Raw genomic sequence first — 18,815 nt, 5'->3', positions numbered from 1 at the left:
AAGATCTCCACCAAAGAGCCCTCTTGCGGGGTCTGTGTGGGGACAGCAACACCACCTCCACGAGTAGCAATGCCCAATGATGAAGCATGACACTTATGGGTGTGTGAGAGCACATCTCTAATCAGGAGGAATTTCCCCCCCTCTTCTCTGCATATCTAACCATTAACCTATAAAGGAGTCAGGTCTCCTTTCACCTACACTTTAGGCGGCCATATGGGCAAGCTACTTTATTAGGAACAGTTACCCTCCAGTGATCAACACGTTTGACTTTGGGAGCACGGGTACTGGACCTTTTTCCGCTAGCTCCCAGTCCCTCCCTCTCTAGTATTTGATTTTTTGTAAAAAGCACAGGCTTTATACAAAACTGCTGACTTTGCAATTTTGTTTGCAAATCGCAAACTCCTGGATGGTCTGACTAGGAAAGTAGGATCATGCCTGTATGTGCAGACAGAAGGAAAAGGAATCCAGGCCGTGCTGTGTGCCGTCTCAAAAGGGTAGCGTGCACCAAAGTCTGAGTATGCAATTTTCAGTGCTGCATTTGCTGGCTGGGCATATTTTGTATGCTGGTTTTAAAGGAAAGTTGGCAACAGCAATATGGATGAGTGATAGATTTTTAACTAGCTGAACTCCGTGTCAACTCCATTTCCTAGTACCATATTATAACTGCAAAACGATTGGTAGGCTCTAAACATGGAGAGGAGTATTGAATTTTCTTAACATTTTCTAATCTGCTAAACACTGCATCTTCCGCCTTGGAACCAGCTTCTTTGAACTAGATGCTATTTCAAAGGATGGAACAGCATTGTGTGACATTATTTGAATTCTTACTGTATTCTGAAATGTACAGACTCCCTAGAGTAACTATATTTGGTTAATTTTGTGTCTTGATTTGCGGTACCTTTAAAGCATTCATGTTACATCACTTTTTTGTGTGGAAATTTTTTATTGAAAAAATGTAGATGAAAATTCAAATGCATATACAAATGGAGGGAGAGTACATCAGAAGGAATTGATTAATAAAACATAGTACATGTGAGAACATTGTACGAAAGATATGGCATAAGCAAGAAAAAAAGAAAAAAAAATAGCAATGATTCCATGATCTAGAAGGTGATGAAGCAAGGAATATGTGAGTAACAATATAAGATAAGAGAAGAAAAGAGAAGAAAATAGAAAAGGAAAGAAAGGAAAAGGAGAGAGCAGAGAAGAAAAGGAAAGAAAAGAGAAAAGGAATAAGAACCCCAGAGTAACAAAACAGACTAAGAAGGAAGATAGAAGCAAAGGAAATGGAAGGAGGCGGAAGACAAACAAAAGAGTAGGAAAGGGAGGATGCTGAATAGGATTGAATTAAGAAGGAATGGTAGTCGTAGTAGAGGAAGTAGAGGAGACAGTCGTTATCTACTGTGGTGTCCAGGAATGAAGACCAAATTTGGAGAAAAATGGAAGCCTGATCCTGCAGATTATAGATGATACGTTCATGAGAAGCCGTTTGTACCATTGCCACCAACCATTGTTCCTGGAAAGGAGACAAGGGAGACTTCCAATGACCCAAGATACAAATTTTGGCCGTAGCCAAAGCAATATGAAGACGAACCTGTGGCTTGGGGAACCTCGGAAGGCCACGAAAATCGTGCAAAATAATATTTGCAGAAGTAAAGGGCAAAGGCAGCAACATGGTGCTAGCCAAAGTCTTACGTATAAAAAGCCAAAATGATCTAGTACGGGGGCATTCCCAAATAATGTGCGCAATATCACAACCGGAAGCAGAGCATCTCCAACATAGAGAGTGCAAGAGTAATTTAGCATGATGTAATTTGACTGGGGACCAATGCCATTCATGGAGGATTTTAAAAATACAGAATTTTAGGCGAGCTTCTTGGACACCCTTATGCAATCCTTCTAAGATTTGATCCCATTGAGTATTCGAGTAAGTAACTGACAGACATAATTGCCACTTCAATTGAAGAGCTTTTGAGAGAGGTTGCGAAAATAGAGGATACAGCTAAGTCTTATAAAGACCAGAAGTTACACTTTTGAGATTCCCCCATAAATGCAGATATGACAGAATAGGAGAGGCTGATAACAGCTCAGGTGGGGAACCTAGGTGTTTGGTGAGAGCTTGCTGAAGCTGAGAATATTTATAAGATTGTGTGGGTTGTAGGTGGAATTCGTCACTAAGTTGGGAGAAGGATTTAAAATCGTCACCATGAAACAGTTGCTCTAGAGAGTGAATGCCAGCTTGCTGCCACGTAGACCAGGACAAAGTACGGCCGCGAATACGAATAGCCGAGTTGAACCACAGAGGAGCTTTAATATGAAGCCGCGGATTGGATTTAAGTATACGATGACTTCTTTGCCAGGATTTATACATTGCAGATAATACAGGATTTTTAGGGTCAGAAGACCTGGTACCCTTCCCATATAGAAGGGACAAACCGGGGCCAGAGGTCAGTAAGTGATGTTCGAGTGGGACCCATTGAGGAATGTCTTTAGACTTAGGCAAAACGAAGGAGAGTTGTGAGAGATGAAGGGCAAGATAATGTTCAATAGAGGGAAGACCCAAACCTCCCTGTAATTGGTGGGATTTCAATTTGGCCAAAGTGAGACGTGGTTTAGCCGTACCCCAGATAAATAGTTTAATTTTCGAGTCAATGGTCCGAAGAGTGGTTAAGGGAATGTTCAGAGGAAGCATACCCAAAACATACAGAAAGCGCGGTAAGGTAACCATTTTAACCGCCTGAACTCGCCCCCAAAGGGATAAGCCAAGGGCCTTCCATTTGTCAAAGTCTCTTTGCATTTGTAGGGTTAAAGGAGCTAAATTGTCCACTACAATATTATCCAATCCTCTATTAATGAATATCCCTAGATATTTGAGCCGAGATGGTTGCCAACGAAATGGAAAACCAGAGATAGCATCTTTTGTAGTACCAATGGACATGGGTAGTGCTTCACTTTTATCCCAATTTATCTTATAGCGAGAGAACGAAGAAAAATCAATGACGCGGAGAAGAGCAGGAAGAGCGGGAAAGATCAGTAAGTGTGAGAAGAATATCATCCACATATAAATAAATTTTAGAGTGACCAATTGGAAGGGGAACACCTACCACTGCATTCGACTGACTTATTGTAGCGGCCAAAGGTTCCATAGCCGAAAGGAAAAGGAGGGGGGAAAGGGGACAACCTTTACAAGTACCCCGCCGAATCGGAAATGGAGTAGAAAGAAAACCACCACAGTTAACTTGAGCTGATGGGCAATCATAAAGCAGTCACACTTTAGCTATAAATTGGTCACCTAAGCCAAATCTATGCATGATGGTAAAAAGGAATTCCCATTCAATGCGGTCAAATGCTTTTTCAGCATCTAAAGAAAGAAGGAGGGCATCATCAGCAAGATGTTTGGCTGACCATAGAGCATGAGAGAGAGTACGTAAATGATTCCAGGAGGAACGACCAGGAACAAAACCTACTTGAGAGTTATGAATTAAAGAAGGTAAAACTTTACAGAGACGGGATGCGAGAATGCTAGCAAGAATCTTAACATCAGAGTTTAAGAGAGATATAGGACGGTAACTACCGCACAACAAAGGATCTTTACCAGGTTTTGGCAAAACCGCTATGATGGCCTTGTTGGAAATAGAACCAAGAGAAGATTCCTCTACAGTTTCCTCAAAGGCAGCATGAAGAGTATCAATGATACTCTGACCAGTCCACTTAAAGAATTCAGGAGGAAAACCATCATCACCCGGAGCTTTATGGTACGGTAAAGCAGTTATAGCTGAGGAGATTTCTTCTTTCGTAATAGCACCCTCAAGTAGGGCTCTACCCTCATCTGAGAGTCGTGGAAGATGTACCGCATCAAAAAAGTTGGACATCGCTTGTGTGTCTACGTGATTACTTGGAGAGTAGAGAGATCTGTAAAATGAGGCAAATTCCTCAACAATTTCTTGTGGTCGAGTAATTATATCACCACCACTTGATTTAATAGCTGGAATCGCCACAGCGGCTTCTCTCTGACGCAACTGCGCAGCCAGTAACCGACCAGCCTTTTCCCCTTGTTCATAGTGACGGCCTTTCATCTTTTGTAAGGCATATTCAGCCTTGGTTAAAAAGATTGTTAAGAGACATGCGTGCCTGTTCCAATAACATACGGTTTTGGAGAGTCGGTTTTGAAATATACAATTGAGAGAGCCGGCGAATGTCGGTTTCTAGATCTACTTGTTTGGCAACGTTTTTCTTGTTGTATAAAGCAGCATCCCGCATGAGTTGACCTCTAATGGTTGCCTTAGCATCTGCCCAGACCATCCTTTTAGAGGAAATAGAATCCTCATTATTAATAAGGTAATCACGCAAGTGTGACTGTAAAAGAAGTTTACCTGCTGGTATTTTGTATTTGTTTATATTTAAACGCCACGGCTTGCGTCCTGGACTTGAAAGACCCAAATCAAGAGAAGAAAACAGGAGTGATCAGAAAGGGCAGCTTCTATAATTGTAGAGTCTGTAACCAAGCGGACCGAGTGGTGCGAAAGGAGGAAGTAATCGAGACGTGAAAACGTACCGTGAGTAGAGGAAAAGAACGTGTATTCTTTATCCTGGGGGTGACCGAGTGTCCAATGGTCCACAAGACCAGTGTCGGTGAGAATATCACAGAAGATAGCTCTATCCGAGGCATTGATGGTATCGATGCAACCGGTTCTGTCAAGAACTGGGTCCGGAGCCAAATTCCAATCACCTCCAATGAGAAATTGAGAAGCATGTATTTCTGTAAGAAGACGATTGAGGCGAAGGAAGAATTGTTTTTTGGGACGTACTGGAGCGTATACAGAACCGAGACAAACAAATGAATTCCCAAGTTTCAGTTTAACGAATACATACCGACTTTCCGGATAAGACCAGGTCTTAGAAATTGTGAAAGGAAGTGACTTCCGAAAAAGGATGGCCACCCCACATTTACGAACCGGATGAGGGTTGGTGGGATCAAGTTTAAAGACACTACTATAGATGACCTTACCAACCCAGTCTCTACAGAGTTTACTGGATTCAATATCATACAAATGAGTCTCTTGCAATAAAGCAATGTCCACATGCTTAGATTTTAAATAAGAAATAACTTTCTTGCGTTTTATGTAATGGGTGAGGCCATGAATATTCCGGGGAAAGACAGATAACGGATGAGTAGAAGAGATGACAGGATTCACAAAATCAGGAAGTAGGAAAAGAAGAAACAAATATAGAAAAAAAGGAGAGATGTTACACTGGGGAACAAAAGACAAAAGGTGAGTAGAAGGTGAAGAGACCAGTTGGGGAAAGGGAAAAGGAAAAATAGATTAGAATGGCAGAGTGAAAAATTGGAATAGACAAAGTAAGTAGAAAAGAAGTAGTAGAGGTATAGAAAAAAAGAAAAGAAGAAAGAAAAGAGAAGAGAAAGTAACCTAGACTGTGAACTACGGGTCTGGGTACACTTAGAGCAACGCCAAGGGAGGCCGGACCCCCTTCGAGGAATGGGGATCCAAAGGACAGATGATAACATGGAACAGTAGCAACTGAATATAAGAAATTTACCATATCAGAGTTGCAAACCTCTCCCCCTCCCTCCATAACACAATGTAATATATATATGAAACGACAACATGAGTATATACTGTATGGGTGCAGAACAGTCAATGAAGTAAATATATCAAGCTGAACATTAGTAATGGCACTATAAGGGAAGTGAGAAACAGGGAAGAAGCTCCATGAGGGGAAGCACTATCTATGAGCGAGACAGGCAAATACACAGATACTCTTAGGAGGCTGAAAGTACCCAATACAGAATATAAAGAACAATAAGATGGGAATCGCAATATGAAGCCAAAACGGAGTGAGCATTGTACAAAAACGTGACACTAGAACAAAATAAGAAAAGTGAGAAGATGAGATGAAAGGGCAATAGAACAAGTGAAAAAATAAAAGAAACCGGAGTATATAATAAAGAGAAAGGAGAGACAGAGAGAGGGAGATATAAAGAAGAAAGAAAGCATGAAGAGAAACAAAACCAACACTACCATGGAAGGAAGGGGAAATACGAAGTCATTCAAAAGAGGAGAGATGGGAGAAAAAGAAGAATGGGGATCTAAAGGAGAAATGGGAACATGAGATATACAGAGCACAATAAAATAAAGTTACCTCATCGAAATCGGAACCCCCCTCCACCCCTCACAAGAGATTGTCACGATATAGAATGAGGAAAAGAACGAGGGCACCAAAGTTCCCCTACAATCTGAATACTATATGAGAAGAGCATGAGGAGAAAAAATAAAAGCAAGGAGAATGAAGCAAGAGAAATACAAGGCATATAGGAGAAGAGGTGTGGAAAAATAGAATAATAAAATGGAAGAGGGAATAAAGCCAAGAGCTCCGAAAGAGAATAGGAAGCAGAAAAGAGGGGGGGAACCCTACATATGTTGGAAACATGAATGAGACCAGCGAATTGAAAAATACTCTAGAAGATAACAATGAAACAAAAGGAACACCAAACAGGAACTGAACAGCTAAGGAATGAATGAAACGTAGATTGATAAACCGAACAACAAAACAAGGGCCAAAGAAAAGGGAGAACAGAGGAAGAACAATCCCCCATAGAGAAGGCAATAATCATACAATATGTAGAAACAGTTCCTAAAATTTGGAGAAAACTTGAAAACTGAGAACAGTAGTCAAATAGAGAATATAGAATAATAATGAGGCGAAAAACATTATGGAAATCATGCAGTAGAGGTGACCACATTATATAGTAATGTAGATTCTTGACTGACGAATCAAGTAGCAAAAACATGACCAACAATAGAAATTGCTACCAATGTGTGAAATAAGAAAACAGTAGAACAGAGAAAGGGAAAGTCAGTCAGCATCAGGGGGCTTCTTGAGCGGTGATCTAGATTTGTCTCTTTTCTGTGTGTTAGTGAGAGAGGAGACGGAACGCAAAGCTGAGTCTCTATCCTCCTGGGAGCGAGGCAAACGGGTGAGATCCCTGCCACGTTGTCTGGAGTCAGTAGAGTCGTCCAAAGAAGATGTTGACACATTTGTAACTGAAGTCTTGGATTGAGAAGGGGGCGCATGGGAGGAAGATTGAGTCTCCATATCTTCGGACCTGAGATCGTCCAAGAACTGCTGAAGAAGCGCAGGATCATAAAAGTCTTTAGAATTTCCATTCCTAGTAATACGAAAGCGCGCAGGCGCAAATAACACATATTTGATGTCCATTTGGCGCAGTTGGGGCCGCAAAGAAAGAAACGCCTTCCTCCGTTTCCTTAGAGAAGTCTGCAGCCATGTGAATGATATGACCTTTAAACAGAAAGGAGCCTCGTGAGCGAGCCAGTGATAAGATTTGGCGGACTTGTTCATGACGAAGAAAACAGGCTATAATTGGTCGGGGTCTTGCAGAGGCAGCAGAGCGAGGTGGACCCAATCTATGAGCCCGTTGAAACTCAAGAGGGGGAGTAAAGGAAATTCCAGTCAAAGTGGGAAGAGTGACACATAGAAAGTTCTTCATGTCGTAATTTTCAACATTTTCTGGAAAGCCGAAAAAAACGGACATTGTCTCTACGACTGAGATCTTCCAAATCTATGATCTTGCTGTGTAGAAAAAGGAGATCTTGGTCCGAACCTTGAGCAGAATCCAATCGACTTTCCATAGCCACTATTTTAGAGTCCATGTCGTCAATCCTTGTATGAAAAGTAGTGAGTTCAGCCCTAATGGACTTAGTCTCCGCAGCCAATGATGACATGGTAACATCTAGACCCTCCAGTCGACGATTAACTCCAGAAAGTTCTTGTAAAATGCGTTGCATGGTGCTAGATAAGGACTTGTCACTCTGAGGTGATGCAGCTTGCGATGAAGGAGGCGACGCAGAACCATTACCTTTAGGTGGCGAAGCGGAAGGTTGTTTCACTACTTCGGTAAAAAGTGGCTGCTTAGATCCGCGACCCCCATTCCTGGCAGCAGACATCTCAGCGTACCGTTGTATAGGCGGTCTACAGTAGCGAATAGATGGGATAGTGGAGTAAGAAGCAATGATGAGACCAATGACGTGTCAAGCACCCAAGAGGCAACGATACATATGCAGCAAGGAAAGGACATATAGATAGTGCTTAAAAGTAGAGAACAGCACAATGGTGTCTCCAAACAGCAAGTATTGTTTCACCAGATCAGTGTCGAATTGAAGTGACAAATACCGCGCGTCAAAACTGTCTACTCAAGAAAGCATGCGGGTATAGTAAGTGAAAACAGCAGCAGGCCAGCTATACCACAGTGATAAATTGGGCCACACAGCAGAAGTGCAGTTATTGAGCTGAAGGTGAAAAGGCAAAGACATGCAGAGCAACAAAATGAGGTGACCAAATGCAATAAAGAAAATTGTCACCAACTGTCACTTGGGGCCAACATAAAGCACGTAAATATACTTTGAAGAAATGCAAGGCAATTGTTTGTGGCACTGTGGAAAATACTTTAAAGTCATAAAAAAATGCAAAAGGCGCCGTGAAAAATAATTCCTGAGAGTGCTGCAGTTCAGTATGTGGAGAAATCCCCTCATAAATGTATTGGGATAGGGTGCCATGTGTTAAGAATACACACAATGTTAAGTCCCACCGTCTGTCTAATTGTAGGACCGCGGCCTCGCCTGCTGAGGGGGTGCGGCCTTAGGCGTGAGAAAGCCCAGCCCTGGAGTTGCTGGAGGCGCGGCTTACCCTGACAGGAAGTGCGGCGTCATAAGCGCGGAGGTCCCGGTATAGATGACGGCGCAGACAGTCACGTCTTCATGCCGCCAAGAACGAAGGAAACCAGCGCTGCAGCAGCACAAGAAGAACGTCGCTGCATTCCTGGCAACGTCCGCTGATAGTGAAGCTCCAAAAGCAGGATCCCAGCAGACAGGTAGGCAAGGGAGGCTCGTTGGGGGTCCGTCCCTCAGCAGAGCTCTCCCCTCAGGTGGCCATCTTCCTGCGTGGCCAGACCACGCCCCCCCATGTTACATCACTTCTAATAGAACAGTTTACTCTGAAAACAAGGAACCATTATTATACTTTTAACTAATCTAGTTTAGAGCTTAGTTCTTTACAACTGCGCCCTTGTCTAGCAGGCAATAAAAGCCTCAAACTCTAGTAAAAGCTTGCCGACTGAGGCAAACTACCAAGGGTAAGCTATAGATTACTTCAAGCAACCATGTTAATAGGGTCGGTCAACACTGGAGGACTAGTTTCTCTTCCCACTGCCCAATATTTCAATTTCCTACACTAGTCCTGCATCACAGGAAATTTCCAACTGGGAATTAGAGGCTTTGTGACTAGACCCGAGATGTGAGCAAGGGGGGGGGGGATCAATGATTGGGGAAGGAAACAGTGTGGTGGTAACTTGATGAGACTTGATGTTGTACAGTTAGCCTGACTGAGCAGCATTTGTATGTTGGGGATGGTGTGGCCAGGGCCAGACAGCTGCTAGGTGAACCATGTGGCCTTGTAGGCATTTGTTCATCATGCTTTAAACTACAGAGGGCCACATGGGGATGCTACATGAAAGCAAAGATTAAATCAAGGTCCTGAATTAAATTATTTGTGATAAGGAGGTGACACTAATGATATGAAGTCTAAATGCCAAGATTACTGTCGTCGCTCAAGGTAAGGTGAGCAAGGCAAAGGCGGAATAAGTGAGGGATCTCTTAATGAAGATCCCAACACTGCCAACACTGAGCCATTGGTGAGTGAATTTGACATGGAGGGCACATGGCACAGCTGTGCCTCTCTTCTGAGGCTAGAGACAAGATGAGAAATCTTGAGTAATTAGTAGCCACCATCTATCCAAGCACAAGGGATGCTTTACATATGCTTTCGTTGGACCAATCTAACAGTATCTTGGAATATTTTGGTGCCAACTTAAAAAGTAATTTTTAGCTCTATTGAATAGTCAAACAACATCTTGGATGTGCTGGGCTTAGGATGGCAGAACTGTCACAGAATGGCACCAACTATGGAGTTTGCTTACTGGTACAAATTGACTGGCGGGTGACTAGCAAATGAATAGAGATAAGTAATAGGTCTTGAAGGTGTGCACTGGTGTTATGCCTTCTAGAATGGGGTTTCTGATTGCAGGACTTCGTTTTTTAATACTGGCTAAACAATTTCACGCATGGACTGGCATGATTTGTTGCTGTGGGAAGTAATGCTTCTGGGTACTCCGATGCACTGCAATTGATCATGAGTTCCTCTGAAAATCTGCACTATTTGTCCGCTTGCTTGAGGTGGAGGAGAAAGGCCAATCAAAGCAAAACTCCCCAGCAGGGAGTCATGCTTTAATTTGGTGTAGTCTTTTTTGAAGGGGGTGCTTTTCATTTTTAAATCACACTCCCATCCCGACCGACGACAATATCAACCTCACACCGTTCAACACCCATCAACACCCATCAACACCAGCTCACCAAGAAAGAAACTGCAGCCATCATGAGATCCATCCTCTGAGCCCCAGCTGGCCCCTTCACCCACCATATTTTTAACCTTGGCAAAGAACTCGCCAAGGCCCTCTTCTAGATCACAATGGCCCACTTCCCACCAGAAATGGAAACAGGCCAACGTGAATCTGTTGCTTAAGAAACCACCCGCCAACCCACAAAAAGCCATCCACCGACCCAGAAAATCCCAAGAACCACCGACCCATCTCCCTGCTCCCATTTCCAGCCAAGGTCATAGAAAATGCTAACATCCAGGTAACCACACTTCTGGAGAACCACAACCTGCTGGCCCCCTTCAAGCTGGCTTCAGAGCAAACCACAGCACTGAGACAGCTCTAGTCGCAGCCACAGACATCGGAATGCTGCTATGCCATGGAGAAACCGCAGCCCTAATACTCCATGACCTCTCAGCAGCCTTTGACGCCGTATCCCACCTCACACTGATCAACTGATTCAACCAGATCGGAATCTAAGGAGTGGCTCTCAAGTGGATAACATCCTACCTCACAGGAAAACAGATCATTCTCCTTCCCTACTCAATTACTAAAATCATCACCTGCAGTGTACCTCAAGGCTCTTTCCTTAGCCCAACCCTCTTCAACGTTTTCATGACTGATGCCCCTGGCCAACATCGTCAGGAGCCACGGACTCAACATCTCCTATGCTGGCGACCCCCAACTAATCCTCTTCCTGAAAAATTACACCACAACCACCAAAGACAGGTTGCAAAGATGCATGAAGGACGTGGCCATCTGAATGAACGGTCTCACGCAACACAGTCAAGACAAAAGTACTCATCTTCAGGAAAGGCAAGGAGTCCCTATAGAACAATGAATGGTGGCCACCGGAGCTGGGCCTTACCCCAAACTCACTGAACACTCCAGCAACCTCAGCATCATTCTCGACATCCAGCTATTCATGAAGAAGCAGATCAGCACCACCTCCTCCTCCTCTTGCTTCCTCACCCTCTGAATGCTCAGAAAGATATTTTAAAAGTATCTGGATTCAAATCGGCCAAGGGAGCCATTAGTGAACTCCACTGGCTTCTGGTAAAACAATGAATCCAGTGTAAATCCTTATGCACAGCATTTAGGATCCTTCACTGGAATTTATGTGCTTATTTTAAACATCTCAGGTGGTACACACCAAGCAGGTCTTTACGCTAAAGTATGGCTAAGAATCTTGTAATTGCCCCTTTTAGAAAATATACATGGGGTGGAAAAGGTTTTGTCAGATCTACAGCTGTGCTCTGTAATTCTCTGCCTTGGGAACTTAAAACTTCCACCTCCTTACCGGATTTCAGGAGATCACTTAAAACCTGCCTTTTTGTTTCAAGCTAGGAAATGGTTCAGGTCCCACCCCTTGACTGGTTTCTGCAGTGCCAAGACTCCTCCCGGTAAAAGTTTGTGCTTAATAAATACCTCATTCATTTATTCACCCTCTTAATGCTCAGAAAGGTCTTCCGGTGGATCCCACACAACCCCAGGCGAAGTATGACAAGCTGAGGTCACCATTAGACTTGACTACGGCAACTCCCTATATGCAGCAATCCCCACCCAACTCAGGAGGAAACTCCAGATCATCCAGAAAACAGCAGCCAGAATCCTCCTCGACCTCCCCAGGCAGATGCACTTCAATCCCCTCACCTCAGGAACTCTATTGGCTACCGACTGCAAAGAGATGCCAGTTCAGGCTGTCCACCCAGGCTTACAAGAGACCGTCGTACCTCAACAAATGAGTGAATTTTCACCAACTCACCAGGGAGCTTCGTTCCATATCACTCTTCCTAGCAGCCAGCCGACGCATCTGCCGAGCGAACAGTGGGGGCTACTCCTTCTCCCCTCTGGCGGCTAAGACCTAGAACACCCTCCCCCTGCACCTCAGCCTCACCATTGCTCCAGCGGTTCAGAAAGGACCTCAAGACCTGGATGTTCAACCAATAGGTACAGGCAGCATGATCCAGCGATATGATCCCACAGCGCTTTAAGACCCTCATGTGTGAAGCAGCCATGCTTTACAAATATTAATTGATCCCAGCATGTTAAAAGAAACGGAAATCACTGGAATCATACTTGCGTAATAACATTGCCAAAAGCCACCAGCAGGAAGGTTGAATCCTTTAGGGCAATGCAGTTCTTTCCATCGCTGCCAAGCACCATTCCGGTAGAACACCAACAGCTTCCTTTCAAACCGGGGCCCACAAGACACAGATGGGAGCAGCCAAAATTCAGGCAGAGATTGGAGGTTCTTGGTTGCAATACTTCGTGCATGACCTTTAAACACAAAAACACAATATTTAGCTAGCAGCGACATACAACTGCATCACTAATTTTCAGCGCAGAAGTAAACGCCACAAAGACCTGGTAAGGGCCTGGAAAAAAATAGGTAACTATATTTTATTTCGGTACTTTATGAACTACAATTAGCCGGGTACAATTAATATTTAGTGGATACAGTGTTCTGTAAAACGGATGTGGTGGTGACTGGCAGAGGAGCAATGCACCCTCCCTTTTTATGTGGGAGGGGAGGATGGTGGAACAAGACAAAATATGGTTGAGGTCTTGACTGCCAATTGATTCACTGTTGGACCGTCAACTGATTGCAGTGGCTTGGTCTGGGGAGGGTACTGAGGTGGTAGGACGGAGAAGGTGGATTTATTATGCCTACAGACGGAGAAATTGAAACCTCACCTGTTAAGAGGATGGCACTCCGTCACTTGTTTAGAGCCAGCGTTGGAAAGTAGATGGGTAGGGGGGCACAACAGATCCCAGTTCTGGCAGCTATGTGCGGGCAGGATCTAGCTGACCAAGGGAATGATAGAGCGCAGATTTTGCGCTTTCATTTGAAGGAGCCCATTATAAACATCAATAGTTCGCGCTCGCATATAATCCTTTATTGTGCTAACATTGGGTCATTAGATCGTGTAATGTAAACGTGAAAAGTGAAGTGCTGTGTATATTTCAGTGTAAATGTGAAGAAAAACATTGTAATTACATGTGGCTAGATGAAAACTAACGTGTAGGGTTGGTATTGAAGATTTCCATAGTTAATGTGTTTATGTAACATGCTAACTGAAAGTAGTCAGTAATGTTCATTTATACAAGTGCTCTATGAAAATGTGTAATTTTCTATGTTGGCCAAATTTTGAAGGCCTAAATTGTATTTCCCTGAATGCTCTCATGTTAGATTTGCTAGTGAAATTCATGTTAGGCTTGGGGATGAGAAGATAAATCGAATAACGATTCATATAATGCGGGACGGTGTTTTCTCACCAGAGCATGCCTGGGAATCAAGGTCATCGAGACAAGGCCTGGGAGTATCGCTGCTGCATGGTAAGTTACCTACAAGGAGGTGGCTTGCTTGGATGGGGTTAGCATTATGGGACGGTTTTGTTACATGCTCATTTACTGGATCTAGGGACAGGGACATAAGGAGGACAGGTTAAACATTGCCCCAGACATATGAATAGCCACAGGGCCTCAAGCTCAAAAGCCATGAGCAAGCAGAAACCATCTGCATTCGACTTGCGTCTCCACCTGCATGCTGCAAGCTTGCAGTCCCTATATGGACACCAGGATGATTACTTTGTGCATCCCACCAGCAAGCGCTCCCTCTGAGTGGCACTGGTCCAGGGTGGAGAAGGACAATTTTGCTCTTGCTTCCTCCAAGAGGAACACAATTGCTTCGACACAATGGGGCAGCTGCGTCAAAGCAATGCTGGCTTCCGCATGAGGTGGGGACTTGGCAGGGACTACAGGGCCTTTGGGCTCACCCTGTGGTCCACAATATTGACAGGGGCTGCCCTAGGGGGGGGGGAATCCGCCACGTAGGGGGGCCGCTCAGCCTCCCCTTTAAAGTATAAAATAGAATGGCAAAGGCTGGGCCCCAGGGGAATGGGATCCCCGGAGCCCAAATGGGATCAGGGAAGGGGGGGGGGGGGTGAGGGGAGGACATGACCTCCTCCTATAAACAACTAAAAACCATGTGGACTGGCAAGTCTCCACCCCCTTTCTCCACTACTCTGCAAAAGTGCCTCAGCACACAGCTGGTGTATATACCCATACAGACACACATACATATATAAATAGATATACACATATGGCCAAGGCCTGTGTGTGGTTGAAACAAGTTTGTTTTTCTACTGTAAATAAATACCTGCACCTTTATCTGGAGTGGCTCGTAACTTTTGCCGAAGTGGGAGAATGTGGATCGTTGGCACATATATACATATACACTTACAGCTCATACACATATACATATAAATTACCTACTGGCAATAGCCAGTAGGTAGTTATAGTTGGTATTAGTTGCCACAGGAACAGGGAAAGGAGGTGGGGGAGCCCATTATTTCAGTTTAAAAAATATAGATATTTGAGGACGCAAGTCCTTGCAGTGCACATGCGGATCCCACTGAAATTTGATTGGCTGTCAGCAACCAGGAAGTGTTGGCAGCCAACTTGGGACGCTGCTTGAAGCAGAGACCCTAAACAAATATAAAAAATAAAGAGAGCAGGGGAGGATTACCCTGACCCCTATATATGTCAAAACCATTTAATTCAACTTTGCCGTCAATTAGCAGGTGGACCAGCAGATCTGCAGCAAAATTGAAAAAACGAAGCGCAGGCTCCTGCGCTTTGTTACTAATCAGCTGAGGGTCATTGCATATTACATGAAGGGGGCACATAGGCCACCACTCCTGGGGCTTACTGATGCCCTGGGAGTTACCATCTACCCAGGCCTTTTTAAATAAATGCGGGGGAGGACCACATGCCCTCCCCCACAGCCCCTGGGATAGCCACCTCCCCGTGGCTATACTTAAGAATAAAGGGAGGGCTGGGAGATCCCCCCCCCCCCCGTGGTTCCCAACTGTACAAAGTGGGTGCCCTGGGTGGGGCCAGGGCACCCAAACTACAGACCGGGCCCCAGTGGATGGGTCCCCGGGGCCAAAATCAGCCCGGAAAGTGGGCCCGCAGTGGTCCCTCCAATTATTTTTTTTTAAAAGAAACTTTAAAAAGGCTGGACCCCTGGGAATGGGGTCCCCAGGGACGAAACTGACCCGGAAAGGGACCGCTTGGCCACCCTCCCTTTGATTTTAAAAAACTCAACAAAAATTAAAGCTGGGGCATGGAGTTCCTGGGGCTGAAATCGGGGCATTAAAACAAGGCCTGGCCCAAGGGGTGGAGTCCCTGGGTCCCAAATTGGTCCAAGGAAGGGCGGGGGGGGTCAAACTGCCCGACATTCATAAAAAATACAATTGAAAAAAACCAGTACTGTAAGTCGGAGGCCCGCCTCCTTTCTCCACTACTCTTAAAACGCACCTCCTGGCGCACTGCTGGTTGGGGGATGAAGTCCCCTTGGCTCCAGCGGGTGTTTGGGGGATAGGAATCCCTTCTGTTTTGTCCAGTAAGTACCCAGACAACGGGATTGCTGAGAGGTCTTCGAAGGCAACATCCACTTTCGCCGCTACTGTGCAAACATGCCTCCTGGCTCACTGCTGGTTGGGGGATACAGTCATCTTGGATGTTAAGGGTCCTTGGGGGCCCAGAAGACCCCAAGAAAGTCTAACCAGTGGTGCTGGCACAGGTAAGCATGGTGGAGCAGGGGTGGGGGGGGGGGGGGGAGAGTTTACAGAAAGAATAGGTATAATTAAATAAATTACCTGTCAGTCATAATAGCTTTATTTCGATAAAAACATATCTTAAAAGCTGTAGAACAAGAATAAAAGAGCTATACAATTAAGATCAAAATACATTCTAACAGGTAATAGGTATGCCCAAATTATTTTCCTAGCAAAATTCATTAAAAGCCAAGTAATAAATACTAAAAATAACATTTTCAGCCTGAAAAAAAGTGAAATTTGCAAAAAGCGGGAAACACATAGCAGCAAAAGTATTTAAAAATTAGCTTTCAGGGTTCTTGATCTGATGCTCCATGCCCATCTCAGAAATTTAGCCAGACCAAAAGCATAGAGTTCCCGTGCATCAGATCTTAAGATGCGCAGCGCGACAAAGTGGCTGCGAGTACCCAGCTCTTTACAGATTGGTTTGAGCCAGCGTTCCCTTGGTACTTTGTAGGCTGGACAAGCGAACAAGACATGCGCGATTGACTCAAGTGTAACCTCACAGTTCGGGCAGGAAGCTGGTGTTTAGTAAGGAGGCTTCCATTGCGCAGTCAGCTCTCGTAATAGGAGTGAACCTACCCTGAACTCGAAATACAGAGCTCTATCATATGGTTTTTGTATGACATCTAGGTAAGGTTTGTAGCAAGTAAGGGGCTTGTGTTGAATAAACTCCTCTGTCAGCCTACCTATTTTGGGGTTGAGGAGACCCTTCTTACTGACCCAAGACCAGTACGCCTTCTTAAGTTCTGGCTTTGGTGGGGCAGTTCTATTTATCCATGCCTCTTTAAGATCAAGATCGTGCAGAAGTGTTTTTAAATCCTTTAACCATTTAATCTTATGCCACCCGTCCATACTTATTAGTTCGCTTAGCCCCGCTGCATATTTTGACAATTCTGGTGTCCGCCACAAGCAGGCCCACAACAGGAGGGGGCAAAGTCTTGCTAAATCTCTGAATGAGTGGCACCCTAGGTCTTGCAATAAGGGCTTAGGGGGGTTTCTCAGGGGGAGCATCATTAGCTCTTTCAAACATTTATTTTCTGATCTCACAATTCGATCCGAGTTGGTAAAACCCCAGAGTTTGGCACCATAAAGGGCCAAACTCACTCCTATAGCCTTATAGATAGCAATAGCAAGGGCAATAGGTCTGCTTGTTGAGGAGCGATGCTCTTTGAGTTTTGCCCCCGCTACCCTTTTGTGATTCAGGAGCATTTTTTGCGTATCAGAGGTCCAGAGCATGGAATCAGTAATGCGAATGCCCAGGTAATCCAATGTAGTAACCCTCTCTAGTGGGACACAACTTAGTACAGGTGGGGGTCATAAGTGTTTTTGGGGGGTTTAGCACTAAGTACTTTGTTTTCGTGGAGTTGATAACCAGCCCTCTGTTGGTACAAAATGATTGGAAGCTATCCAAGAGACTCTGCAGGCCCTTCGGGGTCTTTGAGATGAGGAGGGTGTCGTCAGCGAACAGGAGGGTGGGAATTTTTTTTGTCCGCCAGGGCTGGGGCATCAGATGGTATTCGCTGTAGATGTTCGACCACCCCACTCACATACAAAGAGAATAGGGTGGAAGATCATACACAGCCCTGGCGGACACCCCTGTTCACTGGTATTCAAGCAGTTTTCTGCCCCCATCTCACTTGAGCATAATTGCCTTCATGGAGGCAACCTAGCATGTTTAAAATGTTCCTAGGGACCCCCTGCTCAGCTAGCACCTGCCACAGGTGCCCATGAGGGACCAGGTCAAAGGCAGTCTTTAGGTTGATAAATGCGAGATAAAGACTGCCTTTGCCTATCTGGACCACCTTCCAGTGGAGGAGGAGTAGCCTGAACACCTGTTCAATTGTCCCGTGGCCTGCCCTGAAGCCGGCTTTCAATTCGGAGAGGACCCAGTTTTCTTCTGCCCATGCCAAGATCATCTCCAGCACCACCCTCCCAGTGACCTTTTGGACTGAATCGATCAAGCTTATTGGGCGGTAGTTGGCAGGGTCGTCCCTGGCCCCTTTTTTAAAGATTGGAACGACCTCGGCTCCCTTGCAGGAGTCAGGAACAGGGGAGCTGTTATCAATGGCATTAATTAAGATGGTAATGCATTTTATCCATTTTACGGGTTCTGCACGAAGGAGATCCCCGGGGAGGCCATCGTGACACGCTGCCTATGCTGGAACGATGCGCCGAATGGCGGTTTCCACTTCCAGTTCAGAGAAAGATGGTCTATTGGGTTCCCCAAAGCCTATTCTAAAATCGATGACTGGGCCTTCCCACAATACTTCTTCCGCATTAGAATAGAGTTTCAGGAAGTGGTCATACCAGGTTTGGCTTAGGATATTATTGGTGCTTGATTCACAGTCAGGTCGCATCTTGCTTCTGATAAAATTCCAAATTATAGGTATCTTAACGGGGGCGTACAGATCTGTGTGGGCCTCTCCCATTTCGCTTAAAGCCTCTACCCAGATCTCTCTAATGCCATGTACTTTCTTTTCATCTAAAGCAACTCTATGCCATTTCAAGTATCTGCCACAATTCGAGGGAATTACTTCCCTTGATGACATTGAGTTTCCCATGTCTCTAGATCCGGGTTTGGGCAGCCATAAAGATTTTAAGGTTAGACATAGTGGGTTGTGATCACTGTCAACAGTCGATGTTATCAACGTGTCAATTAGGTGCCACCACAGTTTGTAATTTAATAAGATAGTCGATTCGCGAGGAACAACCTACCCTAA

General features: G+C 44.8%; 1 protein-coding gene across 1 annotated transcript in view; it reads right to left on the bottom strand.

Annotated features, from left to right (window-relative positions):
* LOC144820278 (uncharacterized) overlaps positions 1-18,815 on the bottom strand; it is a 988,894-nt gene that overhangs the window by 321,392 nt on the left and 648,687 nt on the right. The window contains exon 28 of the mRNA XM_078677866.1: positions 12,548-12,748. Coding sequence (XP_078533992.1) covers positions 12,548-12,748 — 201 coding nt within the window. The remainder of the gene's footprint in view (positions 1-12,547; positions 12,749-18,815) is intronic.

The sequence above is a fragment of the Lissotriton helveticus genome, chromosome 2_1, assembly GCF_964261635.1.
Source record: "Lissotriton helveticus chromosome 2_1, aLisHel1.1, whole genome shotgun sequence".
Lineage (NCBI taxonomy): Eukaryota > Metazoa > Chordata > Amphibia > Caudata > Salamandridae > Lissotriton > Lissotriton helveticus.
This window is presented reverse-complemented; position numbering and strand designations above follow the sequence as displayed.